At 50.6% G+C, this 16,201-nt stretch overlaps 2 protein-coding genes across 4 annotated transcripts in view; one reads left to right on the plus strand and one right to left on the minus strand.

Moving 5' to 3' along the window:
- Window positions 1-12,235, plus strand: part of MAP3K13 (mitogen-activated protein kinase kinase kinase 13) — a 75,010-nt gene extending 62,775 nt beyond the window's left edge. For all 3 annotated transcript variants that reach the window (XM_058030913.1, XM_058030914.1, XM_058030915.1), the window contains 7 exons: window positions 421-530; window positions 1,697-1,813; window positions 2,285-2,422; window positions 3,401-4,115; window positions 5,271-5,341; window positions 7,618-7,915; window positions 8,563-12,235. In XM_058030913.1, coding sequence (XP_057886896.1) covers window positions 421-530; window positions 1,697-1,813; window positions 2,285-2,422; window positions 3,401-4,115; window positions 5,271-5,341; window positions 7,618-7,915; window positions 8,563-8,664 — 1,551 coding nt within the window. In that variant the 3' untranslated portion in view covers window positions 8,665-12,235. The remainder of the gene's footprint in view (window positions 1-420; window positions 531-1,696; window positions 1,814-2,284; window positions 2,423-3,400; window positions 4,116-5,270; window positions 5,342-7,617; window positions 7,916-8,562) is intronic.
- A 933-nt stretch (window positions 12,236-13,168) lies between these two features.
- On the minus strand, window positions 13,169-16,095 carry TMEM41A (transmembrane protein 41A). Its single transcript, XM_058030917.1, has 5 exons — window positions 15,920-16,095; window positions 15,690-15,843; window positions 14,737-14,898; window positions 14,085-14,223; window positions 13,169-13,599 (listed from the first exon to the last, which is right to left on the minus strand). The coding sequence occupies exons 1-5, from the start codon at window positions 16,015-16,017 to the stop codon at window positions 13,379-13,381; spliced, it is 774 nt and encodes a 257-aa protein (XP_057886900.1). The 5' UTR covers window positions 16,018-16,095; the 3' UTR covers window positions 13,169-13,378.
- Between the last annotated feature and the right edge of the window lie 106 nt (window positions 16,096-16,201).

The following is a 16,201-nucleotide window of genomic DNA, read 5'->3' on the forward strand; positions in this document are numbered from 1 at the left end:
CTGAGACTTCTGTTGCAGGAGCCAGAGCTTCAAGGGGCAAATAGGCTATCACTATAGACAGGCATCATCATGGAGCTTTCAAAATCATGAACCTTTCTACTTTTTTTCACCGCCAAAAGTAAAGAAAATGTTCTCTTAGGACATAAAGAACTCTAGGAATTAAAAAAAAATATTTCTTAGAAAATGCAGATATGTTGTAAATTCTATGTTTGAAGCACAAAATTGTAAATACCATTTGAAAATGCTGGCACTAAATGTGCTGTGGTGTTGTTACCCAAAATAATTCAGCTAACAAAAATACATTCTCAACCCAAAGCTGTAATTTTCTGCAGACACAAACAACATCGCCCAAGAGTTTTTTGTGGTGCACCTACAGATCCCAATTCTTTGTAAATAGCTAAAAGTAAATTGCTTTCCTAGGCTGAATGGAGAGAAGAAGTGAAGAAACATTTTGAGAAAATTAAAAGTGAAGGAACTTGTATCCACCGGCTGGATGAAGAATTGATTCGCCGTCGGAGAGAAGAGCTGAGGTCTGTTCAGTCTTTTGTGTGTACAGTCTTTTGCTTTTCCTATCCAGCCTTCCCTTCCCAGCTAAATGAGCCCTCAGCTTGTTCTCACAGGGCCTCCTGCTTCAGCCCTGACTCTTTTTATTCTTCTCTTGTACTGAGGTTCCCAAAACAGGCCCCAGTATTCCTGGTGGTACAAATTTGGGCAGCCTAAATTCCTTGTGAACCTGGAAACCAAAATTGCCATGGGCCTGGCCTAGGCCATGAGCACAGCTCAGCTGATGGGAGCTGGAGAGTAGCAGTGGGAGCTGTCACTGCTCTTGGGCAGTCTCAACAGTTTGCTCCATAGAGGGTGGCAAAGGCTTGTGTGTTTCCCAGGGAATATTTCTGCCTGAGAATTGGTGTTTGTGATAACAGCACTGAAACAGAGACATCCATCTCAATGGGAAATCCATCCTGAGGTTGGCTATGAGCTTTCTCTACCCTGATACTTTCTTTGGGTTAGTTATTACAGAGAAATGAACATACTTCATATAAACAACCCACTGAAATGCATTTTGATTATACCAGCTTAAAAATGAAAGCAGAGGGTTTATTTAAAGAAGGGAAATTGTATCCTATGATACAAATTTGCAAATACAATAGACAGAGAAACATAAAACTCTAAGAAGCAGTTCTGTATCAAACCTGAGGAGCCAAAGGGGCCCTTGGTCAGGGAATTTGATGCAGTGGTTGTTCAGTGTTCCCTGTCCCCAGGGAGCTTTGGGTGGCCACATCTTTCAGCTGTACTGGAGCTCTGTGGACACCCTGCTGTTAATGAAATGCAGACACATGACTCCTTTCCTGTTTCTGTAGAGGCTGGTTTAGCCCCTTCTCTGTGCAAACAGGCTGATCAGGGCTTGGCCAGAGGGCTCCTGAGTGTGTGTGTGATGCATTTGCAGCTCTTCTAGGGAGAAGTGTTGCCACACTTTCAAGGCTGTTAAACACTTTCTAAACCATACCATGATTTATTGCTGTGTCAGGCTCTTAATCAGTCATCATTCACTGTTAGCTGTATCTAGAATTCAGTGTGGTACAGCTGGCAAATTTGCCTTTTAAAAGGCCTTTTCCTAAAGCACCTGTACTTTTCCTCATTCTCTTCTCTTGGTCCATGGAAGTCAGGCTGGACTAAAGCCTTTTGTGCCTTTCAGACACGCGCTGGATATCCGTGAGCACTATGAGAGGAAGCTGGAGCGGGCCAATAACCTGTACATGGAGCTCAGCGCTATCATGCTGCAGCTGGAGGTGCGGGAGAAGGAGCTCATCAAGTACGTGTCTGGGATGGTGATGTGATCAGTCTGCACACAGCAGAGCACAAACAGCACTTCATTTCTAAACTGGATAGTGGCACTTGTAGGTTTAGTGTCCCCTGACTAACTACAAAGGTTAGGGAATTGCTGGTGAGCAAGGAGAGGTCCCATTGGAGTGAATTCCTGCAGACCACTCTCAGTGGTTACTGACTTGGAGAAAGGCACTTTCCCATTTGGGGCTGGCATCCTTTGGCCCATGCATGAGGGGAATGGCAGTGCTGCTCCTGCACTGTGTGCCAGGGCCTTCTGCCTGCTGCCTGATTTAGAAGGAATTTAGAAGGAGTTTAGAAGTGTCTGTGTGCTTTCCCAGCAGTGCAATCGGGCATGCAGCATGTTCCCTGCAGAGCCAGTTCCTGTCCAGGGGGAGCAGCAGGTGGGGAGAGACACAACTGATGTGGTTTTGTTTTCTTTCTTTCCCTGATGTTTCAGGAGGGAGCAAGCAGTGGAAAAGAAGTACCCTGGGACTTACAAACGCCACCCAGTCAGACCAATCATCCACCCCAATACAGTGGAGAAGTTAATGAAGAGGAAAGGGGTCTCCCATAAACCAGGCAGCCAGACCAAACGGTGAGGAGTAACAACCCAGTCCTGTGCCAGAGCCAGTGGTAGATCCCCACTAGGCAGTTCCTTCCCTTTGAGGCTGATGAAATGCAGGGTGGGACAAAGGGGTTTCACACTTGAGCCTGGTCTGATCCTCAGAACCATAATTGTTTAATGATCTTAAGGTGAAAGGGATGAATCCTGCCATCCCTGCCACCTGGGCAGCTCTCTGGAACCATGGAATCACAGGATGTGTTGGTTGAATGAATTAATTGTTGGTCCATGTGATTTTTGAGCAGATGATGATGCTTGGACAGGAGCTATCTCTTGTGTTTTCTCAAATTCCTAACTGTCCAAGATCATCCTTGACTTGGATGGAAATAAGCAGGGCAAGGGATTGTGGAAATCAGTCAGGCCTCAGGAAGGATGGATTCATTGTTGAGGAATTAATTTGGGATTTGAGATTTGGGAATTCATGCTGTCCTTTCAGTTATTTCTCTTCTACATGACTTTTAGATAGGGAGATTATTTTTTTCTGGAAGAGTTGTCTTAGTCTTTACTTTTTAGGGATTTCCAGGAGTTAGTCCTGATTACAAGTGAATAATCACTTCTGAATTAATGTCCCCACATGGCTCTTAGATGAGCAGCCTGATCAACACCATTGTACATGCACAGAGTGAGAGCCATGCTCTACCCCAAGGTCCTGAGAGGGAGCTATTTTGGGAGAGAACATCAAAATAAGAGCGGAAAAGGAGTGTGTGACAGCTATTGGAAAAACAGCAAGACAAGAGTGTAGAGCAGGATGGGCTGAATGGAGAGGATGTTGAGTGGAGAGAATCACAGGGACCAAAATGCAGGAGTCAAGCAGCTGAAGGGGAGGGCAGCCTGTAGATTTTAGGAAGCAGAGAGTGCTTTTGGCTCCAGCTGCCTCTTCTTCCTGGCTCTGGGCCGGTGTCACTTCTTTGTTTGTGGCTTGACATGTACCTTCTTCTCCTTGTCTCCCAGGCCAGATCTACTGAAGTCAGAGGGCATACCCAGCACAGAAGCAGCATCCAATGGCTCCCCAGTCTCAGGAAGTCCCAAGATGTCAACGCTGAGTGGCAAAAGCCGGTACCGCAGCAAGCCCCGGCACCGCCGGGGGAACAGCAAAGGCAGCTACAATGAATTTGCAGGGATCTTGAAAAACCAGCCGGCGCAGGATGACGCCCCCCAGCCCGGCCCTCCCCACGCCCCCGCGGCGCCGCAGCCGCCCGGGCACAGTCCCCACGGGCAGCACTCGCGGCTGCACGCCCACGGGCAGGACATCGCCACCTGCGCCAACAACCTGCGCTACTTCGGCCCCGCGGCCGCGCTGCGCAGCCCCCTCAGCAACCACGCGCAGCGCCGCGTCTCGGGCTCCAGCCCCGACCTCATCTCCACCGCCATGGAGGCCGACTGCCGCCGCGGCCGGGACAGCAGGGACAGCACGGCCGAGCGCTGGGAGTGCTGCCAGGCGGATCCCTACGACCCCTGCCTGCGGTGCGGGGATGAGGACAGTGGCCAGGCGCAGATGGCGTCGGTGGAACCGGGCGGGAGCCGCCCCCAGTCCCCCGCGTCCCTCTACGACAGCGCGCAGTTCATGGAGAAGCTGGAGGAGCAGGGCACGGCCGTGTCTGCCCTGGGCACTCCCCAGCACTTGGCTTCCTCAGGGCTGCCCTGCAAAGTGAGATCCCTCCAAAAGGTGAGGACAGAGCACTGGGGCTTGAAGATGGGGTTTTGGTAGGGCCTGGTTCTGTTACGTGCGCTTTCGCCGATTGGTTTGAGTTGCAGCTTGTTCTACTCAGTTTTTGATGTTGAAGCAGTCTCAAAAAGCTTTCAAGCCTTTCTCCAAATGAAGGGACAAATGAATTCTTTAAATTGTTCTGTAAAATCACATGTGAGTTTGTTTGAGAATCTGTGGTGCTGCTGTGTCTCGAGGCAAAGATTCAACATTTGCCATGGTCTTGAGGACATCCCTTTTGCTGCACCTGCCAGAAATTGTCCCCCTACACCAAAAGTTACAGTTCTCCTGTATTTTGTGAAGATTTTGCAAGAGTACAAAGGACATTATGACACAGTTGTACAGAAGCAGCTCTTTGTTCCTCCTGCTTCCATCCAAGTGGTGAGAGAAGTAAGAACCAGTTTGAGTTCAAAGAGCAGGAAACTGAGCCTGGCTGGAAAAGTCAAGAAAAATAATGTAATTACTAGATCAAGAGTGTGGTTTGGCCTCAGCATAATGGGACTAGGATCTTGTAAGACAAGGGGATGGGATGAGATAAAGGCTTAATCTGAATGAGGGGCTGACAGGTTGGATAGGATAGAAGGAGGCTGTAAAAAAACAACAGTGTGGGGATAGATTTGGATGGGAGAAGGAGAGTAAAAGGCTCTGTGCTCACTGAGGTATGAAACAAATCCCAGGTTCTCCTAGTTGGGGAAACCCATTGGCAAAGGCTGTGTCATCCTCCATCCTGCTCTGTTGATGGGCTAGAAGAGGGTAAAGCCAAGAGTGCCCAATCAGCTCCATAATCTATGTGAGTTTCCATGTGATACTCGTTATTTGATTTGCTTCAGTGAGAATCTGGAATGTTCTGTACTCCATACCTGCTGAAATACTTCAGTGTATTTCCCAGTCAGTCACTCCAGATTTGGGAATGGCAGCCTTGAGACTGAAACAACCTCCTGGTTGGCAATGTCTGAGTCAGTGTTGCTGATGCACAGGCTGTTTTCTGGTCTAGATTCTTGCAGCCTGTAGATTTTTTGCACTGTTTTGCAGTGACTTTGCCCTGAAGGACCAAGGGGTCAGCTATGTTTGAACTTCCCCAAATGTGACACCCTTTTTGTCCTTGTTTTCTGCCAGAGTGGGGATGAATCGTCAGAAGAGGAGGAGGGCGAAGTTGACAGCGAAGTGGAGTTTCCTCGTAGACAAAGGTAAAAGGTGAATTCACTCTAATCTCTCTTTGGTGGGACAAAACTGAGGAGAACTCTCAAAGCACCTGCACACCAGCACTGAAACTGGTGAAGGTGCTGGCAGAGGAGCAGAATCCCATTCAGTGTGTCCCATCCACCCTCAGCTGATCTCTCACGTCCACTCACTGTTCCAGCCCATTGAGATGTTCCCTCTGGCCCAGCTTTCCTGCTGGCTTTCCTGCAGGCTGTTTGCAGCACAACTTGATCACACTTGATAATGTTATTCTGCCTCTGTAAATGAGCTGCTGCATCTGTTTCGCCAGGATCAGACTTAGTGGATGTGGGAACCCTTTGTGGGCTACTCCCAGTGTTGTTTATGAATTGTTGTTGCAGTGGGTCAGACTCCAGCCCGGCACCTTTGTATCTGAATTCAGATAAGATTGCAGGGCTAAGTGACAATAGCAGATCAGATTTGATGGTGTTGCCTGTAAAATAAGACTTAGGGGGAGTGTTCCTACATAAGCCTTGGGACCAGCAGGGACCAGTACTGTGCTCAGGGAAGACATCATGGACTTGGTGCTGCAGCTTCATGAGAGCAGCTGCTTCAAGTGCAGGAGTGATCCAGTAGGCAAACAGGCTAAAGGTTTGATTCAGAGGAGTAGAGAAGAAAATAAAATCTTGTCTCCTGTTGTGTGCATCCACAGCACACCTGAAGCTTAAATCCTAATGCTCCCTTCATTGCCCCAGCTCAATAACCACAGTAAAGTTTGGAAAGGTACTGAGAAGTGTGACAGGAGTGGTTAGGGATGGTTTCCATAGGAGAGGAGATTAAACCCATGTGAAATGTTTCTCTAGCAAGAGGAAAGGCAACACCAGGGGTGCATGAAATTGTAATTTATGTGGAGAAAATAGACAAGGAATGATTCTTCACATTCATGTTAGGGGCAGCCAGTGAAGCAAACGGGGTAAAATGAACAAACGGAAGCGCTTTTTCCATCCAGAACATTTTCAGATGTGCAGCTCGTTGTCAAGGTGTGCTGTGGAAATCAGAGCATGAAGAGCTGTAAATGCAGAATTTCTGGAGTATGGATCCATCAGTGACTGTTAGCATTGTCACCTGGGTTTGAGCTTCTGCTAGGAACTCAGATCTGCTGAATGGCACAGGCCAGGAAGAGATGCCAGGAGAAAGCAGGCTCTGTCTGCATACCCTGTTCTCATATGCTGGGCTGAATGAGTTATGTGACTCGTACAGTTCCTGTGGGATGTTGTTTCCTCTGTGATTTACTAACTTGGAAGATTAGGAGGACAAGTTGCCCATTCCATGTGATGCCCAGTTGTGGGTTTCCAGGCATGTTCCCTCAACTGATGTATTGTCCCATTGCTGTTGAATCCTGGCACAAGGCCATTTCTGTGGTCAAGTAACTGTGAGTTTATTTCTTGAGTGGATGGTCCTAAATCCTGCCTGGCTTTTGGGATGGCTGCCAGGTATTCCCAGGTGAGTTAGCTTGAACTCACAGAGTCACTGGATTGGAAGAGACCTTTAAGATCATCAAGACCAACTCATGCCCTAACACCTCAACGAAACCATGGCACCCAGTGCCACACCCAATATTTTTTAAAATCCATCCAGTGATGGTGACTCCACCACCTCCCTAGACAGACAATTCCAGTACTTTATCACGCTTTCCATTAAATACTTTTGCCTAACATCCAACCTCAATTTCCCAGTTGACCAGTATCCCCAGGTCCCTTTCTGCCTGGGCACTGTCCAGCCACACCGTCCCCAGCCTATAGCATTACAGGGGGTTATTGCAGCCAAAATGCAGGACTGGGCACTTGGATTTATTAAACTTCATCTTACTGGACTCTGCCCATCCACCCAACCATTCCAGGTCTCCCTGCAGAGCCCTCCTACCTTCCAACAGATCCACACACGATCCCACCTTAGTCTCGTCTGCAAATTTACTGATGAAAGACTCAATACCCTCATCCATATCATCAATAAAAATACTAAACAGAACTCCACAGTATAGCCTAGCACTTTAGGAAAATGCACTGTCCAAGAAAAATATGCTCTAGGGCAGATCAGCTAACATGGATGTATCAGACAGGGTAGAACAGATGAATTTAAAGATGCAGGTCTTGAACTATATCATTCAGAAGGGGTAGAATCCTGTAGCTCCAGGATGTGGAAGGCACTCCACAAAGCCTGGTGTAGCAGAGCAGTGAACACAGCACCCAGGAAGTTCCCTGTGGCTGCCATCCAAGGTGAGCACTGAACTTCTCCCTGTTTGCAGACCCCACCGCTGCATCAGTAGCTGCCAGTCCTACTCGACCTTCAGCTCTGAGAACTTCTCTGTGTCGGATGGAGAGGAGGGGAACACAAGCGACCACTCGAACAGCCCGGATGAGCTGGCCAACAAGCTGGAGGATGAGCTGGCTGAGAAGCTGGAGGACATGTTGTCCCAGACTCCAGAGATCCCCATTGAAATCTCCACGCAGTCGGATGGGCTTTCGGACAAAGAGTGTGCTGTGCGGAGGGTCAAGACTCAGATGTCTCTGGGCAAACTTTGTGCAGATGAACACAGCTGTGAGGTGAGTTGGTTATCCCCTCATCCTTCTACTCAGTGGAAAAAAACTGCATAAATGTTATGGAAAGGAATCCAGGGACCACAAAGTTGGAACACTGCCTAGAAAATGCTGTGGTAGGTGTACTATGGCAAAGCAAGTGCTGCAATATCCAATCTTCCTCCTGCTTGGCAGAAGAGTGGGTGGGGGAAAGTAGCACAAACAAAGCTGAACATAATGTGCTGGTCAAGATGAGTGTGATCTTGGGAGCCCATCAGATTTGCAGTTGCGTTACGTGGGATAAAAATATGAAATGGAGTGGATATAAACTGCCTCAGACGTATCCATTGGCAGCCTTGCTGACAAAGCTGGGATGACTTTCTTCCTTTCTCTGCCTTTCAAGTGTTTGGGGGGGTAGTGCAGAGCCTGCTGCATGATCTCCTCATAACCCTGTGTTTGGGAGTGCTGTGACCAGGTATTTCTGTGCTGTCCCCTCTCTTAGGGGAGACAAGTGACCTTTGGTGGGGCAGTCGTGTGCTGTGCCCTCTCAATGTGCCACTCTCCTCCTCTGCAGGTGGTGACCTTTGCCTGGCTGCTGTGGCAGACTGGGATGTGTGGGTGATGTGCAGTACAGGAATGGTGCTCAAGTCTCCCCCTTTCCTTTTGTCTTGCAGAACCCACCACAGTTTGGAGAATCAGACTGTGACTCTTCTGAAGGGGAGTGTTCTGATGCCACGGTCAGGACCAATAAGCCCTGCAGCTCTGCTACTTGGTAACACAGATCTCCCCCAAAGCTTCCTGGTACTGGCATTTTGATTTCCCTGAGATTCCACTTCATTCCCCTTCATCACACTTTACAGGAAGAGAAGATGCTTCTCCTTCCCACCCCAGGAGTGATTTGCAATAACCCGAATCTCTGGAAAATGTCCAAATGAAATTAATTCTCTTTGAGCATTTCAATCAAGAATGGCAGGGATGTATTTTATTGAATAATCTAGTTACTGTAACATGGATATTTATTTTTTTGACATTTTAACACTTTTTACTGTAAAGAGTGGATTGTATTTATAGACACACAGACTTGTTGCAAAAAAAAAAAAAGTTCAGAAAGCAAGCACACTACAGAGAAACATCCTGGGAGTCCTGCCTGGACAGCTTTGTGTACAGACGCGGAGGATTCTCTTGCTGCTTGCACAGGGGACCAGGCCTCGTGGCCCTGAAGATTGGAGAACAGATCAAGAAAACTAAACCACTCAGTCTTATCAAATGAGGAAAAGCAGAAAAAGACCTGACTGTAGGGTCACCTGTGAACAAAGTGTTTTCAGTATAACCAGCTGGGTCATTTTTAATCAGAAGGTGGACATGTTCCTGGAGAAAACTGGTACTGAGGTGCTAACAACCAGGGTCTTCTGAGTCGATACATCCCCAGGAATGTAATGATGGGTTTTATTTTAAGGATTTTTAGTTTCTTTTTTTAATCAGCATTTTGTTGTGAGATCCTGCAAATGTATTCTAACCTCATCCTCTTGAGAATTGGTATCAGAGCACTTCTTACCACTGTCCTTGCTTCACTCTGGGAGTGTCAACCTCCAGCTGAGCAGGGAAACCTCTCTCAGATGCAGTGTGCCATTTCCCAGTTTACTTCCTCCTCTTACCTCCTGTCTGTTTCAGTCAGTCAGAGAAATCAATCAACTCAGTGTTGGCCAAGCAAGGACTTGCAAAGCATGGAAAGCACATTCTGCAGAGCCCAAGCACTTCTGGGGAGGACGCTGGAGACGCCTGGAGTGGACTGGGAGAAGCAGCCTCTCACCTACAGCAGCATCGAGAACCAGCAGAGGGCTGTGTGTTGAGGGGGAAGACTGGGAATCGCTGGCCTGGCTGAGAGCATCAGCCCTGCCCTGTCTCCTTATTCACTGTACATTCTTGGAAGCATTAGCAGCTGCCTGCCCTTCATGGCAGGCCTTGTGCAGGGAATCCTGACATGGCCGTGGCACTGCTGCGTCTCGGGTGTGCCCCGAGGCCTCTGTTTCTCCTCCAAGCTGAAACTCTGCAGGTGCAAGTGAGGATAGTACTGGTATGTGACAGGCCGAAGCATTGGCAGATGAGAAAAATTTGTTTTCTGATAGAACTCATAGTGCCTTCCCTTCAAACACTACTCTTCTAAAACAATATTGAAAGAGAACAAAACGATAGAGCACGTTCCCCTCCCCTTCCTTAGTTGATGTCCCCCTGCAAGAGCTCTCCCTCTGCCCTTCCCAGTGTGCTGGCACAGCCAGCCAGAGGTGAACGGCAGGAATGGACCATGGACAGGTACTTCTGTTGCTTTGTTTGTTTACATTTTATGTTAAAATATTGGTTTGAACTTAACTGTGGTAATTTATAGCCTCATGGCAAAGTGAAGGAAAATGTCTTACTTATACAGAGAGCAGTATTGTATGAGTTAAATTATCCCATATTTTTAAATTTTTGTAGCTGGACTACAGACAGATCTTAAGTTATGATGTTATTTTATTATTTATTATCATTTCTGTAGATCAGAAGGTTGGCTTCACCGCTAGCACAATTGTAATCTCTGTGTGTGATGTTACCTTCTCCCTGCTCGCCAGAGGGGTGGGAGCAGAGCTGGGCTCAGTGGCTGTCAGGAGTTGCTGCCTCGTGATTTCCAGGGATGCTGTTACTCCAGGGCAGAGAACAGAGAGGGCTGGATGCTGCAGTCAGGTTCCTCGTGGGCAGAGCTGCAGTTTGCTCCTGTTGCTGATGGTTGGCAGCCACTGAACTGGTGGGAATGTGGGAAGGGTGGTCAGGGAGTGAGGGGCTTTTGAATTGATTACAAAGTGAATAACTGTGACAAGTGTTCCCTGGCCAGAGCAACGTCCAAACAACGTCAGGGAGGAGGGCAGTTGCCCTGGGCACTGGGTCCATGTAGTGGATCACCTGGGTAGGACCAAACAGGCTCCTGGAGAGGGAGTGACTTGCTCACCCTGCTCTGGGCAGAGGCAGAACCCTGTGAGGAGTGAAGCTCTTTCCTGGCTCCTTCTCTCTCTCTTCCCACCCTCTGTTTCTCCTCCCCCAATATTCTTTGTCTCTCAGCCAGTGGCAGGAGGAGCCGGCAGGGCCAGAGATGGCTTTGCTGTTGTGGTGTGAGAGGGGGTTTGGTGGTGCAGATGGTTACTCACGAGGCTGGAGGCCAAGGTGTGGGAATTTAGCAGTGGAGAACTGTGTGCATGTAACACCTTGTGGTATAAAGAGAGTTGGAGAACTGCCATCAGGTGTCCCCACCAGAGATTGCCAAGCCCTGTGTCCCTGGATAGACTGTGCTCAGACCTGGCAGGCTCTGGGAGACCCATGGGCAGCACTGGTATCCTTGGGCAGTCCCACAAACAGCCCCAAAGCAGAGCTGCCTCCAGCTGAGGCCTGTCACTGTCCCCAGGGCCTCTGGCCTGTGGTGATCCAGTCCCTGAGGGATTTGGGCACCTGTGGTCTCTTCGTAGGCTCCACCATGGTCTGAAGCTCCACTGGGCTCACAGAGCTTTGGTGTTTGGGATTTTGAGACCCTTCTGGGCCAGCTGTCCTGGATGCAGCTGATCCCTCCCCATCCTTGCCTGGGCAAGCAGAGCTGCCCCCTCCAGCCTGCCACACTTAGCCCTGTTCTTACACCCCCGGGTCATTGCAGTGTTCCAGTCCAGTGTCGCTGCTCCTCCTGCTGCTCCTGCCCCTGCATCCCTCTGGGAATGCCACTAGGGCAGCCCCTTGCCCTGCCCATGGAGGTGCCACCCCAGCCTCCCCTGCACACCTCCCATGGCCTTGCTGTGTGTGGGCAGAGCTGGCTCAGCACCCCCACATTGCCGGGGTGGTTGCTGTCAGTTCTGGGGGGGTTGTGTAGGATTTTCCTTAGTGACACCTCCCTGGGATTGCACAGACAGTCCCCACACTGCTGTATGGGCACCTCTGCTGTGGTTCCTTGCACTTGCTCTCCTGGCAGGGTCTGGGTTGAGAGGTGCAGGTGAGCCTGCTTACTCCTTGTAGTAACAGCGCATTCCAGGGCCGGAGTAAACTGTGGGTTTCCTTTCCAGCATCCCGAGTACCCTGACCCCGTTCTCGTGGCTGCTGACAGCTCCTGAACACTAGCCTAGATTTTCTCCCAGAGCTGAATGTTGCCCTCCCCACTGTCGTGTTAAGTACCCATTTCATCTTGGCCCTGTCCAGTAGTGTTCATCCCCTCCTCCCTGCTCTGTGGATTCCTGAGACAAACTTGATTTTTTTTTGTATTGACCAGTGTACAGTGATGGAAACAAGAATGACTATCAAAGCAAACAATGCATGGAATAAAAAGCCAGTGTACTTCAATGCTGCAGGCTGGTCTGGTGATCTGGGAATGGGTTCCCATGGACTTTGGGATGATGTCATGAAGCTCTGGGGTCTCCCACCTGCCCCTTTTCATACCAGGAAGGTTACTTTGTCCTCCAAGTGGATCTCCTCATGGAGAGCAAATACCTAAACCCCAAGAGCAGAGTATCGTCCCAGTGGGAGGAGGGGGGTGAGGCCCTGGCACAAGTTGTTCAGAGAAGCTGTGGCTGCCCCTGGACCCCTGAAAGTGTCCCAGGCCAGGATGGATGGGGCTTGGAGCAACCTGGGATAGTGGAAGTGTCCCTGCCCATGACAGGGGGTGAAACAAGATGGGCTTTAGGATCCCTTCCAACCCAAACCAATTCTGGGATCTGAAGTTCTCCACATATGGGAGAAGGTCCACCTCTTTATTTGGAATCCTCCTAGTTATACAGGAGCAAATGTGTGGGTTTCAAGGTGCTTTTCAAGGACAAATCTCTGCCAGTCAGGCACATCCATTCCTGTTCTTTATCCCTTTATTCTCTATGGGGAGTAGCAGCCACTGGCAGACCAGAGAAGCTGTCTCAAGTGTTTTGACATGACTGATTCAGACAGCTCAAATCCCCAGCATTTGGCTGCAGAGTGTGCTGGTTTAACATGGGAATCAAAGAAGAATCTTCTACAGCTGCACCCTGAAACACCATTATTTTTTCAACTTGGTGCTTGTACAGCTGCACAGGAGCACATGGCTCATCATTTCAGGCCAAAAATGCTAAATCTGTCTGCAGTTGGAGGGAGCAGAGCCTGCCTGCTGCCCGCAGGGTTGTGCTTGGCCAGTGATGCACAGCTGGGTTCTGGTTTGCCTTCCTCACAGGATGCCAGTACTCCTCCTTTTATTCCCCACAGCCTCAGGCACACAGGAGACTGATTTAAATGAAACAGGCAAATGAACTGAGTGTTCACCACAAAACCCCTGTATATCTCTCTCCGTGCAGATACACGCACAGATAAACATTCATTAAAAATAAGAACAGACACCTCCTCTGAGATGAGAGAAGGATGATTAAAAATTGCCACTGTCCTTGGTGGCACAGAGCATGCAGAATATAACCCCTGGGAAGAGAGTCCTGCAGCTTTTACCCCAAAACTGGGGCACCTAAACCATCACAAGCTCTTTCTGCCATTTAGTGTCTGAGCTTGCTTGTCTCCATCCAGCTTCAGGTGTTTCTTGCTGTATCTCTTGATGAGGGTTCCTGGAATCAGCGCTGCCACAGCCATGGCCAGCAGCTTGAGCAGTGTGTCCCAGGAGAAGATGGCATCCAGAGAGGTGATTTGGGACAGAATGGCCCCTGTCTGCACACAGATGAAATTGTATGGTGTAAGGCCTGAAGGAATCAGAGCAGAAAAAATCTGTTAGTTATCCCCTAGAGAGAAAAATCACAGAACTTTAGGGTTGGAAGGACCTCTGGATCCAGTCCCCTTGCTAAGGAAGGGTTACTCAGAGCAGGTAACACAGGAATGTGTTCAGGGGTATCTGGAATGTTTCCAGAGAAGGAGACTCCACACCCTCCCTGGGCAGCTGTTCCAGTGCTCTGCCACCCTCCTAATGTTGGAAAAGTTCTTCCCCATGTTGAGGTGGAACTCAGTGTTTTAATGTACAGCCATTACACAGACACTGGGGTTTGTGCTTTAACAGAAAGAACCAGGTGTAAAGCAAAATTTGCAGCATTGGTGACACCTCCAGAATGCTCAAGGGCAGCAGAGAGGAAACAGACCAAGGGTCAGAGTCCCAGCTCTGCCCTCCCTGGCTCAGTGATACCAAGAGCAGCAGTGTCACACTGTCCCCTCAGGCTGTGTCCCCAGGCCTTACCAATGAGAACGGAGAGGAAGAACTGGGACAGGGGGATGTTTAAGATGGGAGCTGAGAGGTTCAGAAACCAGTTTGGTGTCATGGGGAACAGCCTCAGGAACAACAAGAAGAAAAATAGGCAGCTCCTGTTCTCTTCTACCTGCCAAAAGAAATGTTCCATATCATTCCTGCTCCTCTACCAGCAGTAACATTCAAATGGCCACAATACTGGGGTGAGTTTTTCTTCTAACATGCCACAGTGTGCCATCAGTTCAGAACTGAGGGAAAGCAGCAATACTGTGTCTGTATGGAGCCTAATGGTGAGCCAGCCCTCTTCAAAGAGGGGTGGAAATGAGATCTCACCAGAATGAAAGATCAGGAAGTCAAGAGCAGAACCAGCTCCAGTGTACAATACAGCATGGGATGGATGGAGGCAGTTCTGGAGCACAGAGCCTTCCCAAACCCTCCTTTTTTTCATATCTGCTTTTGCTTAGGATCAGGATTTTCCTGGCAGCCTCTCTGCCAACAGGTCTGCTCCAAGAGAGCAGCCTGCTCCTAGACTGTGCCCTCAGCAGGCCTGGTGCATCCCCTGCACACACTGGCTTTCACTGTCACCCCAAGAGCAGCCTGGCCCAGGGCCATTGCAGGTGCCAGCAGAACTGCCAGCTCTTACCTTCCCTTGCAGCAGAGCCACCTTCTCAGGGAAGAAGTACACTATGAGCTGCTTGCCAAAGGCTGCAGACAGCAGGTAGCAGAAGGTGGCTCCCACAGACGTGAGCACTGAGCACAGCACCAGCCCCATCCATGGTCCAAAGAGTGCTCCAGCCAGGACATTCTGTGGGGACAACATGGAGTGAGGCCTGGGGGACACAGCGTGTCACAGAACCACAGAATTGTTAGGGATGGAAAGGGCCTCTGGAAATCATCCAGTCCAAATGCCCTGCCAAGGCTGGGTCACCCAGAGCAGGTGACACAGGAACAGGTGAGTTTGGGATGTCTCCAGAAAAGACTTTGCCCTCCCTTGGACAGCTGTTCACAGTGCTCTCCCACCCTCCATGGAAAGAAGTTCTTCCTCATATTGAGGTGAAACTTCTTGTGTTTTAGTTTATGGCCATTGCTCCTTGTTCTGTTGCTGGGCGCCACTGAACAGAGTCTGGCACTATCCTTTGGGGATATTTATATGCATTAATGAGATCCCCTCTCAGTATTCTCCAGACTAACCATCTCTCATCAGAGATGCTCCAGCTGCACCTCTTTGTGGCCTCTGCTGGACCCTCTTCTTGTCTTTTCCCGAGGAGCCCAGATGTGGACCTGGCACTCCAGCTGTGCCTCGCAGGGCTGAGCAGAGGGCCAGGATCACGCCCTGACCTGCTGGCAATGCTCTTCCTGGATCTCACGGACGTTCCTGGCCCTCCAGGATCCCACTGCCCTTCCTGGCCTTCAGGTCACATTATCCACCAACACTCCCCGATCCTTCCCAGCAGAGCTGCTCTCCAGCAGCTCAGCCCCGACCCGTACTGCTCCTAAGGGTTCTCCTGCCCAGCTGCGGGCCCGCTCGGTCCCTGCGGCTCCTCCTGCCCCATCCGTGGGTCCCCGGCCCCTCGCCCCGCGCCGCCCGCCCCGTACCAGGAGGCTGGAGCCGGGAATGGCGAAACTCTGCTTGTACAGGTACGCGCCGCAGAACAGGGCCAGCGCCGCGCCCCGGTGCTGTCGCTCGTAGTCCCGCAGCGCCTCGGCCAGCTCCCGCAGCTCCTCCAGGTCCGCCGGGAACCGCAGCGCCCTGCGAGGGGAGAGACGCACGGGCAGCGCCGGGGGAAGGGAGGGACGCACGGGCAGCGCCGGCCGCCCACACCCACCTGCGCGTCTGCCCCGCGCTCAGCCGCACCGACAGCAGCCACAGCGCGGCCGTGGCGGTCACGAAGACGAGCAGGAGCCCAGCCGGGCGCCGCCACATCCCGGGTCGGGGCCGCCGCTGCCGGCACCGCCGGACGGAGCGGAGCCGACCCGAGCGAACCCGGCCCCTCCCGGCCCGGCCGTGCCGCCCTCAGCGCCCCGGGCGGATGCGCAGGCGCGGGGCGGGGCCTCTCTGAGGGGCGGGGCCGGGGCAGTGATGGTGGGCGTGGGCGTGAGGGGGCTGC

This window comes from Melospiza georgiana, chromosome 10 (assembly GCF_028018845.1).
Source record: "Melospiza georgiana isolate bMelGeo1 chromosome 10, bMelGeo1.pri, whole genome shotgun sequence".
Taxonomy (NCBI): Eukaryota; Metazoa; Chordata; class Aves; order Passeriformes; family Passerellidae; genus Melospiza; species Melospiza georgiana.